Raw genomic sequence first — 17,764 nt, forward strand, 5'->3', positions numbered from 1 at the left:
AGTTATAGTCACAGCTGCGAGGACTGTCTTCATAAAAAGAAGGGGAAAGTCCGCTATTTTATGGCACATAAGCACGAGAGAGAAGAGGGTTCACGGATCTCCTGCCTGCATCGTGCAGGCAGGCTGGCTGCTTGAAGGCGAGGACAATCTTGTGCCAGGAGGAGCAGCGTTGTGCCTGGCTGGCTCCGGGTGTGCACGGCTAATGGGCTGCAGGGGGAGGGGGCGCTCTCCGGGGGGAGGGGCAGAGGAACTGCATCGGGGGAGCATGGCCTATCTGGAGGAATGTATTTCAGACAATAGGTTAGCAGCCGTATGCAGAAAACAATCATTCTGGACAGGATTTATTTTCTAAGAAACATCCAGAAGCAGTTTCTCAGTTTCACTGGGGAAAAAAGCCATTCTGGCAAAGGAAAGGAAGGAGGGACAGGAAGAAAACTCAAGTGAGAATCTTCAGGAGATGCCTGGTGGTTAGAATGATGAACGTGAGGCCAGAAGAGACAATCTTTTAGAGGCCCTTTGAGTCCACCCGCATCACTTGACAGATGGAAAATTAAGACCTGGAGAAGTTAAGGGGCTTGTTCATGGTTAGACAGTGGGTGGCAGAGCTGGGTGAGAATCTGTCTCCTAACTCCTACTCCAGTGTTCTCACCACTAACTTCGTTACAATTTTGTGGCTAAGAAGCCACAGTCGTTTGACCAGAAATCAGTATAATAGACTCTAAGAAAAAAAAAAAGGAAATTTTAGAATGATTGAGTTAAACCTTGTCTGATCTATAATGAGAGTAAGAGAAATCAATTAATTCTTGCAAATTCCATCCCAGGATTCTTCTTAGCACGTATCTGTTTATACATCCCTTAAAACACCCAGATGGACAGATGACCTCAGGGTTTCTTTAAGAGTTCTTTCTGTGCAGAGACCAATATTGTTTCCAAATAGAGAGATGTCCCTTGTGTGTTAAGTCATCTTGGCTAAAATTAGCTAGGTCAAAGCTGGATTGGTTGAGAATTCTAACTCATCATCCTAACTGGTTGGAATCCTGCTCCCTGGAAAATAAAAATATTTACTCCAGCTGCTTGGCTTCCAAACACCCAGAGGATAAAGGTTTGGAGATGGCCAGCCTGGATCTCCCTGGGCAGCTTGAGGTGTCCTGGCCTCCCAATGCCTCTCTCGGCTGGCTCAAATGGCAACTATTGTTGCCAATCATGAGATCCCAGAGCTCAGGAGGGTAGGAGGAGAACCTGTTGCAGAGAAGTCCTGGCCCCATCATGGTACAACACTGCATTTGCTTTCGTTACACTCTGGGGCCCATTTCTCATTCTCAACCCATATGGTTTAATTTTGTTCTCATTTTAGGACCTACCCATCAGCAACCCTCACTACAAGTGTACCTCACCTTACAGAAAAACATATACTCTTGAAAAATTGAGAGAGATGGAAATGTAATATTGTAAATTGAATCCTATTTTTAAGCTATCAGTTGGGCTCTGAGTTTAATGGAAATGTAGAAAGGGAGGAGAGTTCGAAGTAGCGATAACAAACCCCTAATTGATCTGCTTTTTAAACTTAGATCTTGTAAGTGGTACCTGTATCCTAGTTATTTTATGATGGGCCATGTCCTCAGTTATGATCATCCAGAAAAGTCTGCTTTGGCCTCCATTATCAGGTATAGGAACACAATCAGTCTAAATTATCCAATTTTTTTTACTCGAAACTGTGTTTTTTTCTGAGCAAAAACTAGGTCTAAGAGAATTATTAAATATAGTAATTAAATAAACTTGAACTCTGGAAAATCCTGGGAATAAATCAGAATTTAGTGGTTTGCAATCTTTTCACTTACAAGGGACCTCTTATTCCCTTTAGAACAGCCAACGTTCTGAAAGATTTTGTCTTTTAAACAAATTGCATTTATTAAGGATAATGTCTTCATTTTCCTGGTCAGAGTATCTTAGTTTGTGATAACTGTGTTAACCCACAGCTGATTTAAGTCCAGCCAAAGGTACAACCTCTGACATGGGGTCAGCCTGTGCAATCACTTTCAGAAAATTTGATGATTTGCAATAAGCCTTTTGAAATATGAAACACATTTCAGGACCACCAATGACTACTTTTATAGCTAAGGGCTCTGGACCTCAGGTTTGACACCATTCCCCTATTTAATTTCAAACTCACTGTACAGAACCCAAGAGGCCGAACACTTTCCACCCAAAGGAGGATCGAGCACTGTCAGATCCCACCTTCAGGGCATCCAGGGACAGCAGTGGGGAAATCACAAAGGCTCACTCATTGCATATAATGTGCACCATGGCAAGGTCACTTCCCCGATATTAAAGCCTTTGATCCTGATAACCTTCTGAGGTGGATACCATGTGCCATCCCATTTTACAGACAAGAAAACTGGGGCACTAGGATGTAAAGTGACTCGTTGGCCAAGTCCAAGGTTGCACAACTACAGTGACAGAGCTGAGATTTACATCCAGGCGGTCTGACTGCAACCCCCACTCTCTTAACTCTCGGGTGTATTCCAGTCTCATGAGAAACCCACAACCTCTATGCCTAAAGTGAACAGGAGAGAGGAGCCTTGGGCTAATGCATATACCTGGTCACAAGATGGTTTGGTGGCTTTGTTGAAAAGCACAGTGTTGGATGGATGAGGTGGTTCACGCCTGTAATCCTAGCACTCTTGGGGGCTGAAGCAGGAGGCTCACTTGAGGTCAGCTTGAGCAAGAATGAGACCCCATCTCTACTAAAAATAGAAAAGTTAGCCGGGCATGGTGGCATGCACCTGTAGTCCCAGCTATTTGGGCGGCTGAGGCAGGAGGCTGAGGAAGGAGGATTGCTTGACCCCACGAGTGTGAGGTTGCAGCAAACTACTTGGAGAACAAGGAACCCTCCAAGCTCCAGAGAGGGCAGAGGAGCCATCTCTCTCTTCCTGCAAAAACATAAAGCAAATCCTTTAGTCCCTGAAATGTTTTTTGCTGTCTTCCTAAAGAGGTTTGACAAAGAAAAAAAATTCTGTCTTCTTTATAGTCTTAGACTTTTCCTTAAGGAAAGTGAATTTAGTTTCTACTACATGTGGAGTGCTATGTTTCTCAGACTTCCTCCACTCTACTGGGTCAGAGACCAACGTCCTAACCTTTTGCTGAAATCCCTTGCATAGCCTGTCATTCTCTATCTTTTCCTTATCGTGCACACTGGGGTGTTGTCAGTTTTGCAAATGATATATATGACTGAGTGCTGTGCCAGGTGCATTTCAGAGAGATCTACTCACCTCTTGATTTCGAGGATGCAAGGGTCATACCACATCTGAGCTTAGTTCATTGCAATTGCCTTAAAGGGCATCTGCAGGAAAAAGCACTGCGTCTAGAAGTATCAGAGCTGGGTTCCTGTGTGAGCTGACCAGAGGAGGCAGCGGAGGATCACATGTCTGATGAATACACTCAGCTGCTCCCATGGAATGACCCGGATGGAGGCAGTGACTGCTTAAGGTGAGGCTGGTCTGCGTAGCACAGACCATGGGGTATGTTAGGCCCCTTTCCCCTGAAGTTCTGATATTTGCCTATCATCTTGGGGACCTTGGCAGAAAGCAAGATCACAACTTACATCTCTGCAAGTTCTTTTCTATGTGTGTTCTCCTCCTCCCCCAAGATATGGTATTTTGTAAGCTTTTATAATTTTAAATCAAGGGAATAGTTACACAAATGGGACTGAGAAATATGAGAAATTTCATGAGAAACAACGAATACATCGCCATACGTTCTATCAGTTTCATTGTGGTCAAAAGCAGGTGTTTCCACGCTATAAATAAGCAGTTTGCATTTTCAAAATTAACAAATCGGATCAAAACCAAGGGAAAAAACCAACCATAGACAGCCCACCAGAGAATTGTTTACCAAAGAAGATGAAGCTCATGGCGATGGTTTGCAAACACCACGACTAGCTTGTGTAAATTCCCTTCGTTTAGTCATCATTCTTCAGCCTGTCACAGATATTGAAGGGAAATGCAGAAACAGGAAATTACAGACTATTTTAAACAGCATGTTTTATTAAACTCACTTGCTGATGCACTTTATGGCAGGATGCGAGATTCAAATGTTCATAACTTAACATCTTTGCAAGTGCTTTTCCTAAGTGAGTTCTCCCAGCTAAATTATGGCATGTACCCAGGGCTGGAAACAATCTCTAAACTAGTAACTGTTTCACCCCAGGTCATGTAGCTATATCACATAAAATGGAGAAGTTTTAGCCTTGCGAAGAGAATATACCTTGCTTTTGCACTATAACTCTAAGAAAGCAATGGAGGCATCTGGTAGTAACTTAAAAGATGCTTAATGCATTTATTTTAAACCACAGAATCAAAACACAGTGGTCTTAAAATGAATTACTAGAAATCATACATTGTCTCTTCTTTTACTATTTAAATACTGATTTCATTCTTCTCTTCATGGGATAGTTCTGCATCTAATTTAAACCATCATTGCTTATGCCATGCTGAATCCTTGTCTTTGAAAAAGCCTAGTAAAATTGGCAGGGATGTGGTAACCTTAACTACAAATGAAATGATTTCAAATTTAAGGGGCTGTCATAAAAATGGAAGTTAACAGCTAATTATTTGCAAAAGCATTTCCTGCTCGCAGTAAGTTTGAAGGGTATAAAAGCCTAGCTGCATCAAGTAAGAATCCTTAAATCCTTGTCTAATATTTGTTGTGAAGTTGATGTCTAACATCCATGTCTTCTACAAGTTGTTCTCTGCTCTCCTGATCCACAAGATACATCAAGAGAAGCTGCAATACGAGTTCAAAACTGGAGGGGTGGGCAGCCATGCTTTGATGGAGTCAACTACGAGCTCTAAAAATAAATACTTTCATTCAATTGCTTCGGCATTTGTTTAACAAAGTGGCATGTAAAATGTTCTAAATTTCTATTGTCTTAATCAAAGATCATGCTAAAGATGCTTTACCCTAATTATAGATTGGTTGTCAGATAGTGGCTTCTACTGGTTTGGGGTTTTTCTACCTGCCTCCCATGCCCCTGCAATTGTGTTCCTAGGAGCCCCTCAAGGTGAAGTACAGAATAATAGGATTTTAAGAGTGGAAGCATATACTGATGATACCTTTGCTTTTTGAAAATGGCTTTGCCAGACCATCTTCTACAATTAGCCCCTTTAGAAAGGAAGGACCAGAGGCAAATGTTAATGATTTGATCAATGACAGGCACCCAGTTGTCTAGGGGACTCGCAATGAAAAGCACTCTTGGGGGAGCAGGGCCACTTTCTTAAGGGAAAGAGTTCTCTTTCGAAAGTCTGAATTCTGTCATATCAGGTTTTCCTTAATGCAGAGCACAGCAATGAGAGAAGGTGCTACTTTCCAGGCGGGTATATACAGCAGTGTGGGGTGGAGGATGTCTTAGCTTTTCCAAGTCTCTCAAGATAAAACTACAGAACCCAGTTAAGAGATTTCACTTCTTATGAAGAGGTGCATTGGCCACTCTGGAAAAATCTAACTTAATAGCTCATGAGTAGAACAACAATGCTGGGTGCATAGGAGGTGAACATAGGAGGTCCTAAAGCTCTCACCTACTAACAACAGGAAAATTTTTGTAATTTGAATGGGTGTTTAGGGATGTGTGTGTGTGTGTGAAGAAAAAGAATGTTTTACTATGCTAGAAATGTCCTAGAAACAAAAACGTGATGACTAAATATAACCGATTTTTATGCTGCTGGATTCAAAGGCGCCACTCATCCTGCAAAATCAATTCTAGTGGGTTCTACCGAACAGGTGTGCGAGCCCACAGCTCAGGTGTGTGCTGTTGAAAGTCACCACCTCCATCATTTTACAGCTTTGGCCATCAAGCAAAACAGTATCTGGTAATGTTGGGGGCTTTTAAAAAGCAAAAGGATAAGTCCTTTCTTTCATATTTAAATCTCCATGAGGTATTATACTCATAATAAGAATGCTACATTTGACAAATGAATTAGCTTTCAACTAGCTTTCCCACTTTATCAAATGAAATATTAGCTTCTAAGAATAACATTAATACAGAATTGTACGGAATACTACTAACGATAATCTGTAGCTGTTATAAACATTTACATAGGGATCATCTTCTTAACAATTTGACATTTCATAAAGGAATCAGCTAATAAGATTCAGTATTTATGGTTTCATGTTATGCAATTTTTTTCAGAGACTTTCTCAAAAGTCTTTACATTTGTTCAGATATAACCTTACTGATCACCACATCATCCATTAACATTGTGCTTCTTAATCAACAGAAATTTAAACTTGTAAACTAGGACCATTCTAAAACACTTGCCAGATTGGCTTCTTAAAGTATTCTTTTATTTTGAAAACTCCTGTGTGGTCCCTGTCCACAACAGTTCCTAGACATATTGAGTTTTTTAAAGGAGAATAATGGAAAAGAGAAACATAGCCAATAGCCATTAAAATTAAAAAAAAAATCTTAATAATTTTGATCATTTTAATAAATATATATCAAGAAAACCTCACTTTATTACAACACATTCATATACAAGCATCTATCATCTAAGTTTTCAACATCAAATGTTTATCAAATATTGAAAATAAAGGACAAAACATTACTAGACTATTTAGCTATAACACAAGAACATATTTTAAAAATTGGTCCTTGTGGACAATTGTCCAAATGATCCTACTCATACACTGTATGAATGAGACCTATATTTAATATTAATAGCAATAATTAAAAAAAAGCTTTATCTTGGAGAAACTGGGAGGACTTACTTATTTCCTCCATTTGGCATTTGGTTCCTGTGAAGTATTGTTTAAAGAGGTCCAAGTCAATTAGTGAACTTGGAAACTCGAATATAGTTTAGCAGGAGGAGTTGGTTGGAGTGGGAGGAAGGCTGATAGGAGGGCCACTCTGAACACTTTTCAAACGCACAAATTAAAGGTATTATTGAGAAAAATGTTGACCAAATACACAGTAACTATCACAGATTAAGTCCCATTTCTCCAAAATAACTTTCCCAAAACTAAAATCTTTACATTCTTTAAGATAAACCTCATTGATCACCACATCATTTATTAACATTGTGCTTCTTAATCGACAGCAAAAGTCATATATAAAAAACCACATGCTTTTATAATCTAAACGAGTGAAATGATGCAAAACAGATTAAAGTATAACGCATGCCACTGGTTCATGAACTTCGTTGGACAAGAAAACAAAACAAAACAACCCAAAACCCAGAAAACCCAAACCCCAGCAACAGACCGTTGCCATAGAAAAGCTCAAGCAGCTAGTGCTGGTTTCTAACAGCTCTCTACATTGTTTCCTCCATCCCTATCGAAAAATGCCAAATCCAAAAGCAATTGGGCATCAAAAATAAAGAATAGAGATGTCGAATCAAAGGTTGAACACAATAGTTCAAAGTTAACAGTTTCCAAACCATATTGATCCACCCTGTTTTTTTTTTTTTTCCTGTTTATCAAATCCCTGCTATAACTCTGATTTATCCTTAATTTTCACACTGGCAAAAATTAAGTTTAAGTAAGGCACCAAAAATCGCCCTGTATAACACCTCTCTAAAAGCCTCATCACCTATCACAGGCAAGCCAGGAACTTGCAGGGAATACCCTCTTTGCAGACTGTTGACTGCCGCCCCTAGACAGGTGTGTTTTATTATGTTACATCCTATTTTCATCTGTCACAAAAGACTGTTAAATACAAATACTTAACAGCACCATGAAGCCATTTCATCTAGCTCCCTGTCTTCAGTCTTTTATTTAAAAAAAAATACTGTATCATACAGAAGAAGCAAACATCTTTGCTGGTTATACTGATTTGCTTACCAAACAACTACCAAATTAATTGGCAAACATGTTGGAATTTCTTAGCTAGTGACAGGTTCCCTGGGGGGAGGCAATGGAAATATCACAAGGGCACATTGTCCCCCAATCTAATCTATTGATCTTTCCTGTAAGAAAACTAAGATATACTTTTAAGCATGAAGTCAACTGTTTTCTTGGTAAAATCACATTTATAAGTAGCTCGCTGATGCCTACTATACAGATGTTTTATGCAATCTGCTCTCCAGGCGTTAAAATGACACGGCATGTTCATGGCATAATTTTATCAGTTGTACAAAACTATAAAATCCATTCAAAATAAAATTTACGAGAGCTAATTGATCATGCTGTGCATGCTTCAAAGTTTCCGTGAAAAGATGGCTTATATTTTACTCCCTTTGCTGCAGCACAGTTTGTTACTTGGTGAAGGCTCCTTTTTCCTTAAGGACTTTTTCCAAGACTCACTTATATTGTTTCTTTCATTATATCCAGTCTCGAAATAATCGTAAAATTGGCCTTTGCACTCAAAAGCAAGGTCATTTCCCACGGGTTCATGGCTGAGGGGGCCACCCTCTCTGTTGGTGTCATTATTTGCTTTCTCATCATTTAATTTGGCCTTTTCCTGGATACCAAGTGACCTGACATTAGTAACAAAGATTTCATTGGGGGGTATCTGGCCATCGCTCTTGTAAATAGGTGCACTGCCTACATCAAAATCCACCTGGTGGGAACAACTTGGTAAAGGCAGAGGGGGAGAGGAAGAGGAAGATGAGGAAGAAGAAGAGGAGGAAGAGGAGGCAGCGGTGGAGGCACTTCCGACATTGGCGTTGACAGAAAGGGGTAAATTTAGGTAGTGGCCGCCACATTCTTGGTAAAAGCAGCAGGCATGAAACTTTTCACACTCCTCCTTGGCCATCCGTGGTCGCTTCCGGTAAGGACAGTCTTGAGCCATAAACCACTCTTGGGCAGAGGTGCCATTGAACGAGCAGGCAGGGAAGCACCAGTTATTCTGCATGATAATTTCTCCGTGGATTCTTTTCATCAGATTGTTTATAAGGACAGATCTTCGGAGGTACACCTCAGGATCATCGATAAACTTTAGCTTTTCTAAGGACATATAAAGGATGTGGGCTCGTTCCTCAAAAATTGAGATGGTCTAAAAACCAAAACAAGGAAGAGAAAGCTTAGGAAATGGACGATATGAAAATATCATCCCAGCACGTTTCTTTCTTGGCAGTGTCTGGGTGTAGGAATGCTGTGGTCTTGTTTCCACAGGGTTCCTTCAGAGATGCTGTCCTCAGTGGTGCTGACACCCCCCTCCCTCACCTGGCTGGAGTTCCCACCCCCTTCCTGACTCACTGGTGTGCTCAAGCACCAGGGATTCCAGCCCCATGCAGATCTCAGCAGGGATGGGTCAGATTTTCAGTCTTTTATGGCCCAGTGAGGGAGATGCTGAAACACAAGACTAATCTAAGCTGTTAGAAGTCAGGAGAGCAGTGACTTTGAGGGGCAGGGCAGAGGGGTGGTGACTAGAAGCAGGCACAAGGAAGGATTCTGGTTGCTTGGTCATGTTTTGGTTCTTGACCTGGACATTAGTTACATCGGTACAATCACTTTGTGACATGTATCAAGCTGTACTATGATACTTGTACTTTTTTATGTGTGTGTATGCACATACACATGTACACACAGACACATACACTCACACACTGTACATCCATAAATGTTTTTATAAAGATGTCAAGGTGCAAGTCATAATGAGAATACTTCAAACCCTGGTCTAACCATCAAGAAGTAGGAGTTTTGGCTTTTGGTGCTGTCTCTCTTTAATGCCCTGGATTTCCTACTTGCAATTATGCTTGCTTGGTAAGAGGACAGCAGAAATGAATGAGGCTCAGACCCTGACTGGTTCTGTCAGTTGAAGGACCAAAGTAGGCTTCCTTTTCGGACCGGGCAGGAGAAGAGATGCAGAGAGGAAATGAGAGGACTCACTCCTGAGCTGTGTGATACTGTCTCTGTGTGATGGTTGGTGCAAATCCAATAGCAATTGGAAAACTGCTACAGCCACAACACAGGAACTAAAAAGGAAATCGACTGCTTGTGTCCTGGGGACCAGCTCTTCCAGGTCACATAAAAAGCAAACTGGCTGCATAACCTGAAGAGCTGTGAACTGAACCAGCCCAGACTGACCAAAGGCAGGAACTACACATGCAGGGAAAAGCTCAGCACCTGCCAGTGGATGCTGATGTCTTTTATGAGCAAGGTAAAAGCAACATCTAAAGGATGCGGTGGCAGGGTGTGGGAGAGGGCAAGAGGAGACAGACAGGAAGATGAATTGAAAATCTCTCTGTGTTTCAGACAACCGTGGTTTGGGGTTATACCCCTCCTTGATTAAATCAGCAGATAGTGGGTTTTTTTTTTTTTTTTTGAAAAAAGGTAACCATAAGGAAAAAAGAACCGATATTTTAAAAGCTTAGATGCCCAGATTCATAATTCCATACACTTTCCCCATCCTATTATTTTCTTACTACACATGCAAAAAAGTTAGCTTTGGTCCTTTCTTGGGAATGAATTCTGTATTTCAGCAAACTTAACATACGTAACGAATGGCCAATGAAGTGCGTGTTTCTAGGCGCATGCACACTTTCAAGGCTACTCTTAAGAGGTCAGGAAAAGCCCTGTTGTCACCAGCCCCATGTGGACACACCTGGAAGTAGCACTGGCCACAGGAGCTAGAGCTCAGACTGGGGAGAAACCACAGGAAAGAACAAGTGCATTTCCCCACACGTGACAGTGCAGGAGAACCTTAACCCTACATGCAACCTGAGAAATATTAAATCCTAAGTAAAAAAAAAAAATTCCTTGGATTATATAATTTTGTTATTTCTGGGTAAAAGAGCTCTTGCTGGCTTTCTCTTCAAGTACTTGTGAAAAATAACACAGGACCCAAAAAAGTGACAACGATTAATGGGGTTCTACTGAGAAGTGGCTCATTTTCATTGCTTGGGCGAAACAATTTAAATTCTGGAAATGGATCAAGCAACTGTTACTAAGTATCTTAAACTCAATAAAAATAATGACTATTAAGAAAACATACTTTATGGCTACAGCTGCTGAGTGGTGGGTGAAAATCCTCTTCTTCCACATACTTCCTCTTAAAGTATGTGATCTTGGATGTTGTTATAGGATTTGAAATTCCCCTGTAATGTGATCCTGTGGTAATAAATCAGATATGACAAATGACATGTGGTTTGCCAGAGGTTCTCCAAACAAAATACTTTTCTTTCCTTTCCTTGTAGAGGATAACTTGGCTACATATTTGTCTGTACATGTGATGATTAAAAATAAACATTTGTCTTAATAGTTGCTATCATACGGAATCCTGCAACCCCGGCGAGGCAAAGATTTCTAGGCAATTATAGAGGAAAATGACATATTTCGGCATTTACTGAATACTCAGGATCTTAATTCAATGCACAGGCAAAGAGCAAAATTCATAAAGGGGAGGAGTGTAATTACTCTGAAATATATTAGTATTTATTCAAATTGTTTAATTAAATCCATGGTAACATAACACCACTGTTCAAATGTGTACATCTTTAACTGTAACCACTGATAACCAAACAACTTAAAAATATTGGCTCTAAGTTAGTAAACGAATGGTTGTCTGCACCTTGGAACTATGATATTCCTTCTTTCAAAACATGAAATTTAAATATTTGACATTTAAAATTAAAATTTGGGGTAACTAAAGTCCTTTTCACTCTCAAAACAGTAACATGTAAACCACGAATAAAAGTAGGATCTAATGTTTAAAGAACACAGTTATTAATCCTTTTTTAGCAAAACAGACATCATCGAGTATTTGTTTTGTATTTTTTTTTTTTTGAAAGATAGCTAGTACCACACAAAATCCAAAGGAACTTAGTCTATGAGAAGAACGAATCAGGAAGAACATATTTCTATTTTCTCAGCTTTACAAATTTTTTCCTACAATACCAAAGCCAATTGTGTACTTAATAAAAAGAAAAGGCACATAGCTGCTGGCCCAAAGGGCAGATTCCTTTTTGTGTCAAGGGATAAAGATTTCATTTTCGAGCCCACCAGGACTTTCGTAGCTCTGAGAGAACCATACGGTCCTACAGGGTAGAAAACCAAAACCCAAACTCAGAGTTTCAATGTCTCGTATGGGTCTCTTATAAATAAAGACACAAGACTTACGAGCAAGCAGCAGCACAGGTAGATGCAGGGTTGAAAGCAATTTAAAAATCACCTCTGGTCCTTTCCCTGGAGCCCTGGACTCGTTTATGAGAGGGCCACAGGCAGTCTGGGAAGTCCCTGGGGCATTAGCCCTTTTCTCAGCTCAGAAGGGCACCCCAGACACCACCTCCCATCCGCCAGTCTGGCCACAGAGGGCAGCAGGGCAAGGCCAAGGGCAATACCTGTCAGTGGCGGACCAGCTCCCCGGTCTCCCTGCAAAGGAGTCTGTGCAGGCCCTGGGGGGCTCGGGCCTCCGTAGCTGTCAGCCTCCCATAGTGTCTGGTACCCGGCAATTTCAGCAGCTCCTTCCGAGACAATGGGCTCGCAGAATCTATTCATGGACAGAACCAGAGTCATCTCTGACAGCCTCAGATCTGAAAAAAAAAGAAAGAAAGAAAAAAAAAAAGAAAACAGAAAACAGCCCTAATGAAGAGCAAGCCTGGGGATGGCCTTGGCATCTTCATTCCTTTGCTTTGGGAAACTTTTACTCCTCGGCCCTCCCCTTCACCCTGAAACATTTTATTATTTTTCCAAAGGAAACCTCAGCAAACTCTCCTGCTGCTATTAGCTCAGCCTCTGTGTTCAGCAATCTGCATTTCATGGGCGGATCTTTAAAACCCCATTTCTTATTGTTCTCACATTCCCCTCAGCCCTCTTCCAGACAGCTGCTTTGCCTCTGAACACATTTTCCTCCTGACCTTCCCGCAGAAAATGTACCGCTAAGAAGCCAAAACCCTTGCGCTTCCTTTCTATTAATAAGGCAAAATCAATTTTCTAGTCAATCCCCTGGGAGTCTCTTTTGATGAAATCCACTAATCAATCAGAAGAAAGGGGCGGGGGAGGCAGAAATCTCCACCGTAATTCCAACTGATGCTCTGAGGTTCAGTCTGTTCCGCTGCCCCTACACCCTCCTCCTCCTCTCGTTTCCGCGGGCCAGTTCCTCTACAACATTCTGGGGGTCCCTCCACTTTCTTCTCCCAAAGCAAAGCAGACAGAGAGACACTTGGTAGTTGTTTCCACCAGCCCTGATCGGCCTGAACTGGATCTGCCTCCAGTCAAAACACTGCGAGATGAAGACAGAAAATTGGCTCCAGTTTCAAGCCGTGAGTTGCAGTCCCACAGGAGCCAAGCACAACATCAACGGAGCAGGCAGAATATTAAACAGGAGCCAGGGCTCTGGGGCCAGAGGCAGCCAACAACTCTTTACACTGCAAAGCCCAGACACAAGGCAGGAACTTTCCAAGAGGCAACACATCACTGCCCTTCTCCGCGGTTCACTCCCTTCCCTTAGGCCTGCCAGGAGATGCTCTCTGCTCTGTGATGCTCCCTGGGCCCGTCCAAAACTCAGGCAGTGGGGCCACTTCCATGGGGCTCAGTGTCTTTACTTGGTCCAGTGCAGGGCTCAAGGTAGGGTCAAGAGTGAGTTCAAGGGAGAAGAGAGTCTGATGTTAAAGTAAAAGGATTTAGGGGCCATAGACTGTGGTGACAGTGGTGACAGCAGGGCAGCCTCAGTGCCTTGTTAACTGCCAATTCCTTTAGGAGACCCAAACCTCCACTATCTCACTTTGCGGTTTAAAGAACTGTCATAAAAGTGATGTCAGGCTTGCTTCCTGAAGATTGATTGTCTTTCAAATATACACTAGGGGTCTAGTTCTTGCTTTCTTTTTCAAATTATACAGCTTGTAATGTTTTCGGGAAAGGGCGAATCTATCATTGTCTTGTGGGAGACTATTATTACCTACATGCTATAAAAAGGGTCTACTTCCAGGTAAAAGGAGGAAGACCACCAGAGTATAGCTTCATTAAAGTGACAATATCCTGGCTAACAGAGCAGCTCTTAGCAGCAGTGACTCTATTTTTCACTGAGTCTTCTCTCTGAGGTCTCAAATTCTGTCCCAATCCCACTGAATAATGAAGCAAGACCTTTTGACAGGCCGGGAAGGTGTCCTGGTCAGTAGGTGGAATTAGGAGCCAGCTGATTTGGGCTGCTAAACCACCTTTCCCTTCTAAGATGTTCTCCAAAGAGACATCAGAAGGACTTATTAGAAAATCTTACTACAAGAGAAAAAAAAAAAAAAGGTTAAATTAATTTTTCTCTTTGAATCGTCAACCAAGAAATTTTATCTACACTGATTTAACAAACTAAGCTATTCTGCCTATCACCCCTCAAATTCCACGTCCAAGCAAGGTAAAACACTTCATGATGATTTATTCCCTGGAAGATTCTCATGAAATGGTCCAATTTCCTAACCTATTCTAAAGACAATTGTATCAGATGTTATTGCCAGGAGCACACGAATTACAGCTTTTTAATAGAATCAGTAGCCCTTTCTTATTGAGGGAAGCAACATTCTCCAGCTTGAAATTTACACTCACTTGTGTGCTGGATTCTGGGAATAAGATCCAAGCCTTTGCCTATGTAGAATTTTATTACATATAAACAAAAGCAGGTTGACAAACTCATGTCCCTTAAAAACGAAAACCATTTGCAGGCCCCTAGCAACAATTACCTTTGTTTAATAGGACATTATATGGGCCCTGTGCTGTTTTATGTTCGTCAGAGTTTGTTTACATTTTAATGACTTTTTGGTAGTAGCTTTTTTGGTTGTTAAGGATGTCAGTGTTTCTATTTGTTAGCATTGTTGCCAGCATATGAAATTCTATCATCATGCATTTGAACTTGAATCGTGGCATAATAGTTCTTAGCTGTTTCTTTTGTTTACAGTATCTAATTTCAGTAAGTTTTTCTTTTTTAAACTGGAAACTGCTACACACAAAATCCTAAACCAGAAAGGCTGAGTTCTTCAAGTGATTTATGTAAATCTGAATAAAACATGAATGGGTTGGGATTATCTGGGAGTGGGGAGGAGATTTTGCAACTGAGTCTTCCTAGTCTGTTTAGAACTTACACTGGGATGTTAACAAATTAAGAAGGCAAGTTTAATGATCACGAAAAATTCAACGGTGCAGTGTTAAGCACCCATGTTTAACATGAATCTTTGTATTATATGTAGAGATCCAAACTGTCATTCTCTGTATGATCAGATTTACATTATAATTCTGTGACTGAATTCAGAAGTTCAAGTCTACAAATGCATGTGCTGTGAATATTAAACATACACAAAGATATATATTACAGCAAATTTTGTTTTCTTAGCACCAGAGGTGATCTCGGATTAAAAACGAGAGTGTGAAAGTGTGTTTTGTCTATGCACGGGTTTAAAAAATGTAAAAAGCGCTAACCCTTTATCCTTAGGTTCCTGTAAATCTGTTTTGTCGCCCAAGTAGATGCAGTGGATGACACCTCAAGCATTCCCAGAAGGCTGAGGGATAAAATGTCAAGCTTCTCCAGCAACTGTTCACAGTAAAGTTACCAGGCATTTCTATACGATTTGGTTTTTCAAGAGAGAGTTGGGCTTGCCCTTTCCCCGGAGCCATTATGATGCTAATAGGAGTGGCTGGCACACAGAACTATGAATTCAGTGGCACCTTGAATCTGACAGTGGACTCCTGGCCATTCTTTACCTATCCCTCCTCCCACCTGTCTTTGGATATTAGAGAGCATTGTATTAAGAGCGTTATAACAGGTAGAAGTCCGATTCCAACACTGGGAAGCAGGGCAGTAAAGTGCTGGTATTCCCAATGCACCACCGATGCTGCCAGTCGTAAAATGTTCTGCCCAGGTGGAACCAAGCCCCTGACCTCCACATGGTCCCAACCATGATCGCAACAGCTAGTACGGCTCGCGGAGGAGGTGGAGGAAGGGTCTGGATGGGCGGAACAAAATCCTTCACCCCCTTCTAGACAGACAGATGTCGCTTTTCTGCCGGTCCCTGCAGTACACCTGTCTGCTCTGGGAAGTGCATTTCTCAGCTGCAGCCCCGCGAGGCCAAAAGCTTTAGGCGGGTCCTGGGGCTGGGGATGCGAGCGCTGGGCCTAAGGAGCACCGTGGGGTGCCGGGGTGTCCCAGCACCATGCGGGCTCTCTCCAGCCCAGGCCCAGTAGGGGGTGGGTCCGCGGCTTGCAGGGCCGACCCCCTGCAGGCGGGCGGCAGCCAGCACGTCCGGGCTCCCGCACAGACACAGCCCCGGGGTCGGTGCCGCAGCCCCGCAGCCCTCTCGCGGGTAGCCAGCAGCGCCTGGGCGGCCGCCGGCCGCAGGAGAAAGTAAACAACACCCAAGTGTCCGGGAACAAAGGCAAGTTGTCTTCACAGTGCGGAGCCGTGTGCCTCTTCCGAAGAATAAGAGCTATTATTACTCGTTGTGTCTTATCCTTTTTTTTTTTTTAACCAAGTTTCCTTCTAAGGGAAATAAACACCAAAGGTAGGATTCCAAGGAAATGACTCACGGCGGCTGGCAGGGCTCTGGCGAGGCTGGCCCGGGCCCCGCGCTCCAGCCCGCAGCGGTGCCCGCCGGCCCTCCCTCCCTCGCCGGCCGAGCCCACGGGGAGCCCGCGGCTGCCGAGTGCCCTGCGCGCCCGTGGGACCCGGCGGCGTGGACGCCTCCCTGGCCCCGCGGCCGCCTCTCCCCGCCTTCTGCGGCCGCAGCCGGGCACTCGGGAAAGTTGCGAGGGCCGAAGAGGCGGGAGGGGAGGAAGGGAGGAGAGAGGCGGAGGCGTGGAGCAGGCGGGCAGCAGCCTCAGCCCGCCGGGGAGGTGAGCTGAGGACAGAGGAGCCGCCGCCGCCCGCAGCGCGGCTCGGCTGCCTGGGAGGAGGGTGCGGGGGCGGAGGTGGCGGGGGACAGAAGGTGTCAGCTCCCGCATCCATTCCTTTTTCTCACAAACGCGCGCTCCTGACATCCACGATCTCTCCCTCCCCACCTGCCAGGCGCCGCGGCGTCCAGACCCGGGGGCGTCCCTTCTGCTGATCCCCGTCCCCCGGGGTGAGGGACTAAGCGGTCACCGAGGATCCTAAGGTCTCACCGGAGCTGCGGTCCCCACCCGCCCCTGGAGTCGGCTCGGCGCGCGCGGGTGGCAGCCCGAGCAGCCCCGGAGGAGGCGGCGGTTCCCGCCCTGGAAAAGCCCGCGTCGCCTCCGGGTCCAGCTGCGCCCTGGCCCGCCCGCCGCGCCCGTCCCGCTCGGGCCCCGGGAGTCCACTCGGTGACCCCGGCGCTGCCCTCGTGCCAGGAGGCCGCGCGGGAGGCCGCGTGGGTGCCGGTCCGCGCGGGCAGAAGCCCCGGGGGACCTCTGCCCTCCACCCGCCCTGGCCCTCGCCCCCGCGGCCGCGCGCAGCTCGGCTCTTACCGCGGGGTCAGCGGGGAGGCGGCGGCCGCAGCGCCAGAGCTGCCGCTGGTCCGCCCCGGGCTCGGCGCCAGCCCGGCCGCCGGTGCACACTCGCGCCGGTCCCGCCCCGGCGGCCCGGTCGGCGCTGGCCGCTGGTGCGCGGCGGGCTGGGGTCCCGGCAGGTCCCGCCGCTGCGACTGGGGCGCTGCGCCGCCGTCGCCGCAGACGGTTATGGTAATGAGCGGCTCTGTCTAGCGAGGAGCGTGTGAAACCCGTCAATCCTGTTTGCCATTTCCCCGTGGATTTCCGAGGAGAGGTTCTGCAGGATGCCCCCAGGGTGAGAGAGGGAACATGACAAGCGCGCCCGCTCTCCCTCCCTCCCTCGCTCTCCTCCCGCCGCCGCTCCTCCGGCAGCACACGGGGCGCCTTCCCCGCACCCCCACCCCAGCCCGCC

The 17,764-nt window shown here is 44.5% G+C and overlaps 1 protein-coding gene and 1 long non-coding RNA gene across 2 annotated transcripts in view; one reads left to right on the forward strand and one right to left on the reverse strand.

Annotated features, from left to right (window-relative positions):
• Positions 1–7,460: 7,460 nt before the first annotated feature.
• Positions 7,461–17,495, reverse strand: SERTAD4 (SERTA domain containing 4). The gene is made up of 4 exons (XM_012638348.1): positions 17,332–17,495; positions 12,273–12,464; positions 10,928–11,043; positions 7,461–8,986 (listed from the first exon to the last, which is right to left on the reverse strand). The coding sequence occupies exons 2-4, from the start codon at positions 12,445–12,447 to the stop codon at positions 8,213–8,215; spliced, it is 1,065 nt and encodes a 354-aa protein (XP_012493802.1). The 5' UTR covers positions 12,448–12,464; positions 17,332–17,495; the 3' UTR covers positions 7,461–8,212.
• Positions 16,253–17,764, forward strand: part of LOC105805445 — a 2,577-nt gene continuing 1,065 nt past the window's right edge. The window contains exon 1 of the long non-coding RNA XR_001137210.1: positions 16,253–16,743. This is a non-coding gene — a long non-coding RNA (uncharacterized LOC105805445). The remainder of the gene's footprint in view (positions 16,744–17,764) is intronic.

The sequence above is a fragment of the Propithecus coquereli genome, unplaced genomic scaffold (assembly GCF_000956105.1).
Source record: "Propithecus coquereli isolate 6110/MARCELLA unplaced genomic scaffold, Pcoq_1.0 Scaffold129, whole genome shotgun sequence".
NCBI classification, from domain to species: Eukaryota; Metazoa; Chordata; class Mammalia; order Primates; family Indriidae; genus Propithecus; species Propithecus coquereli.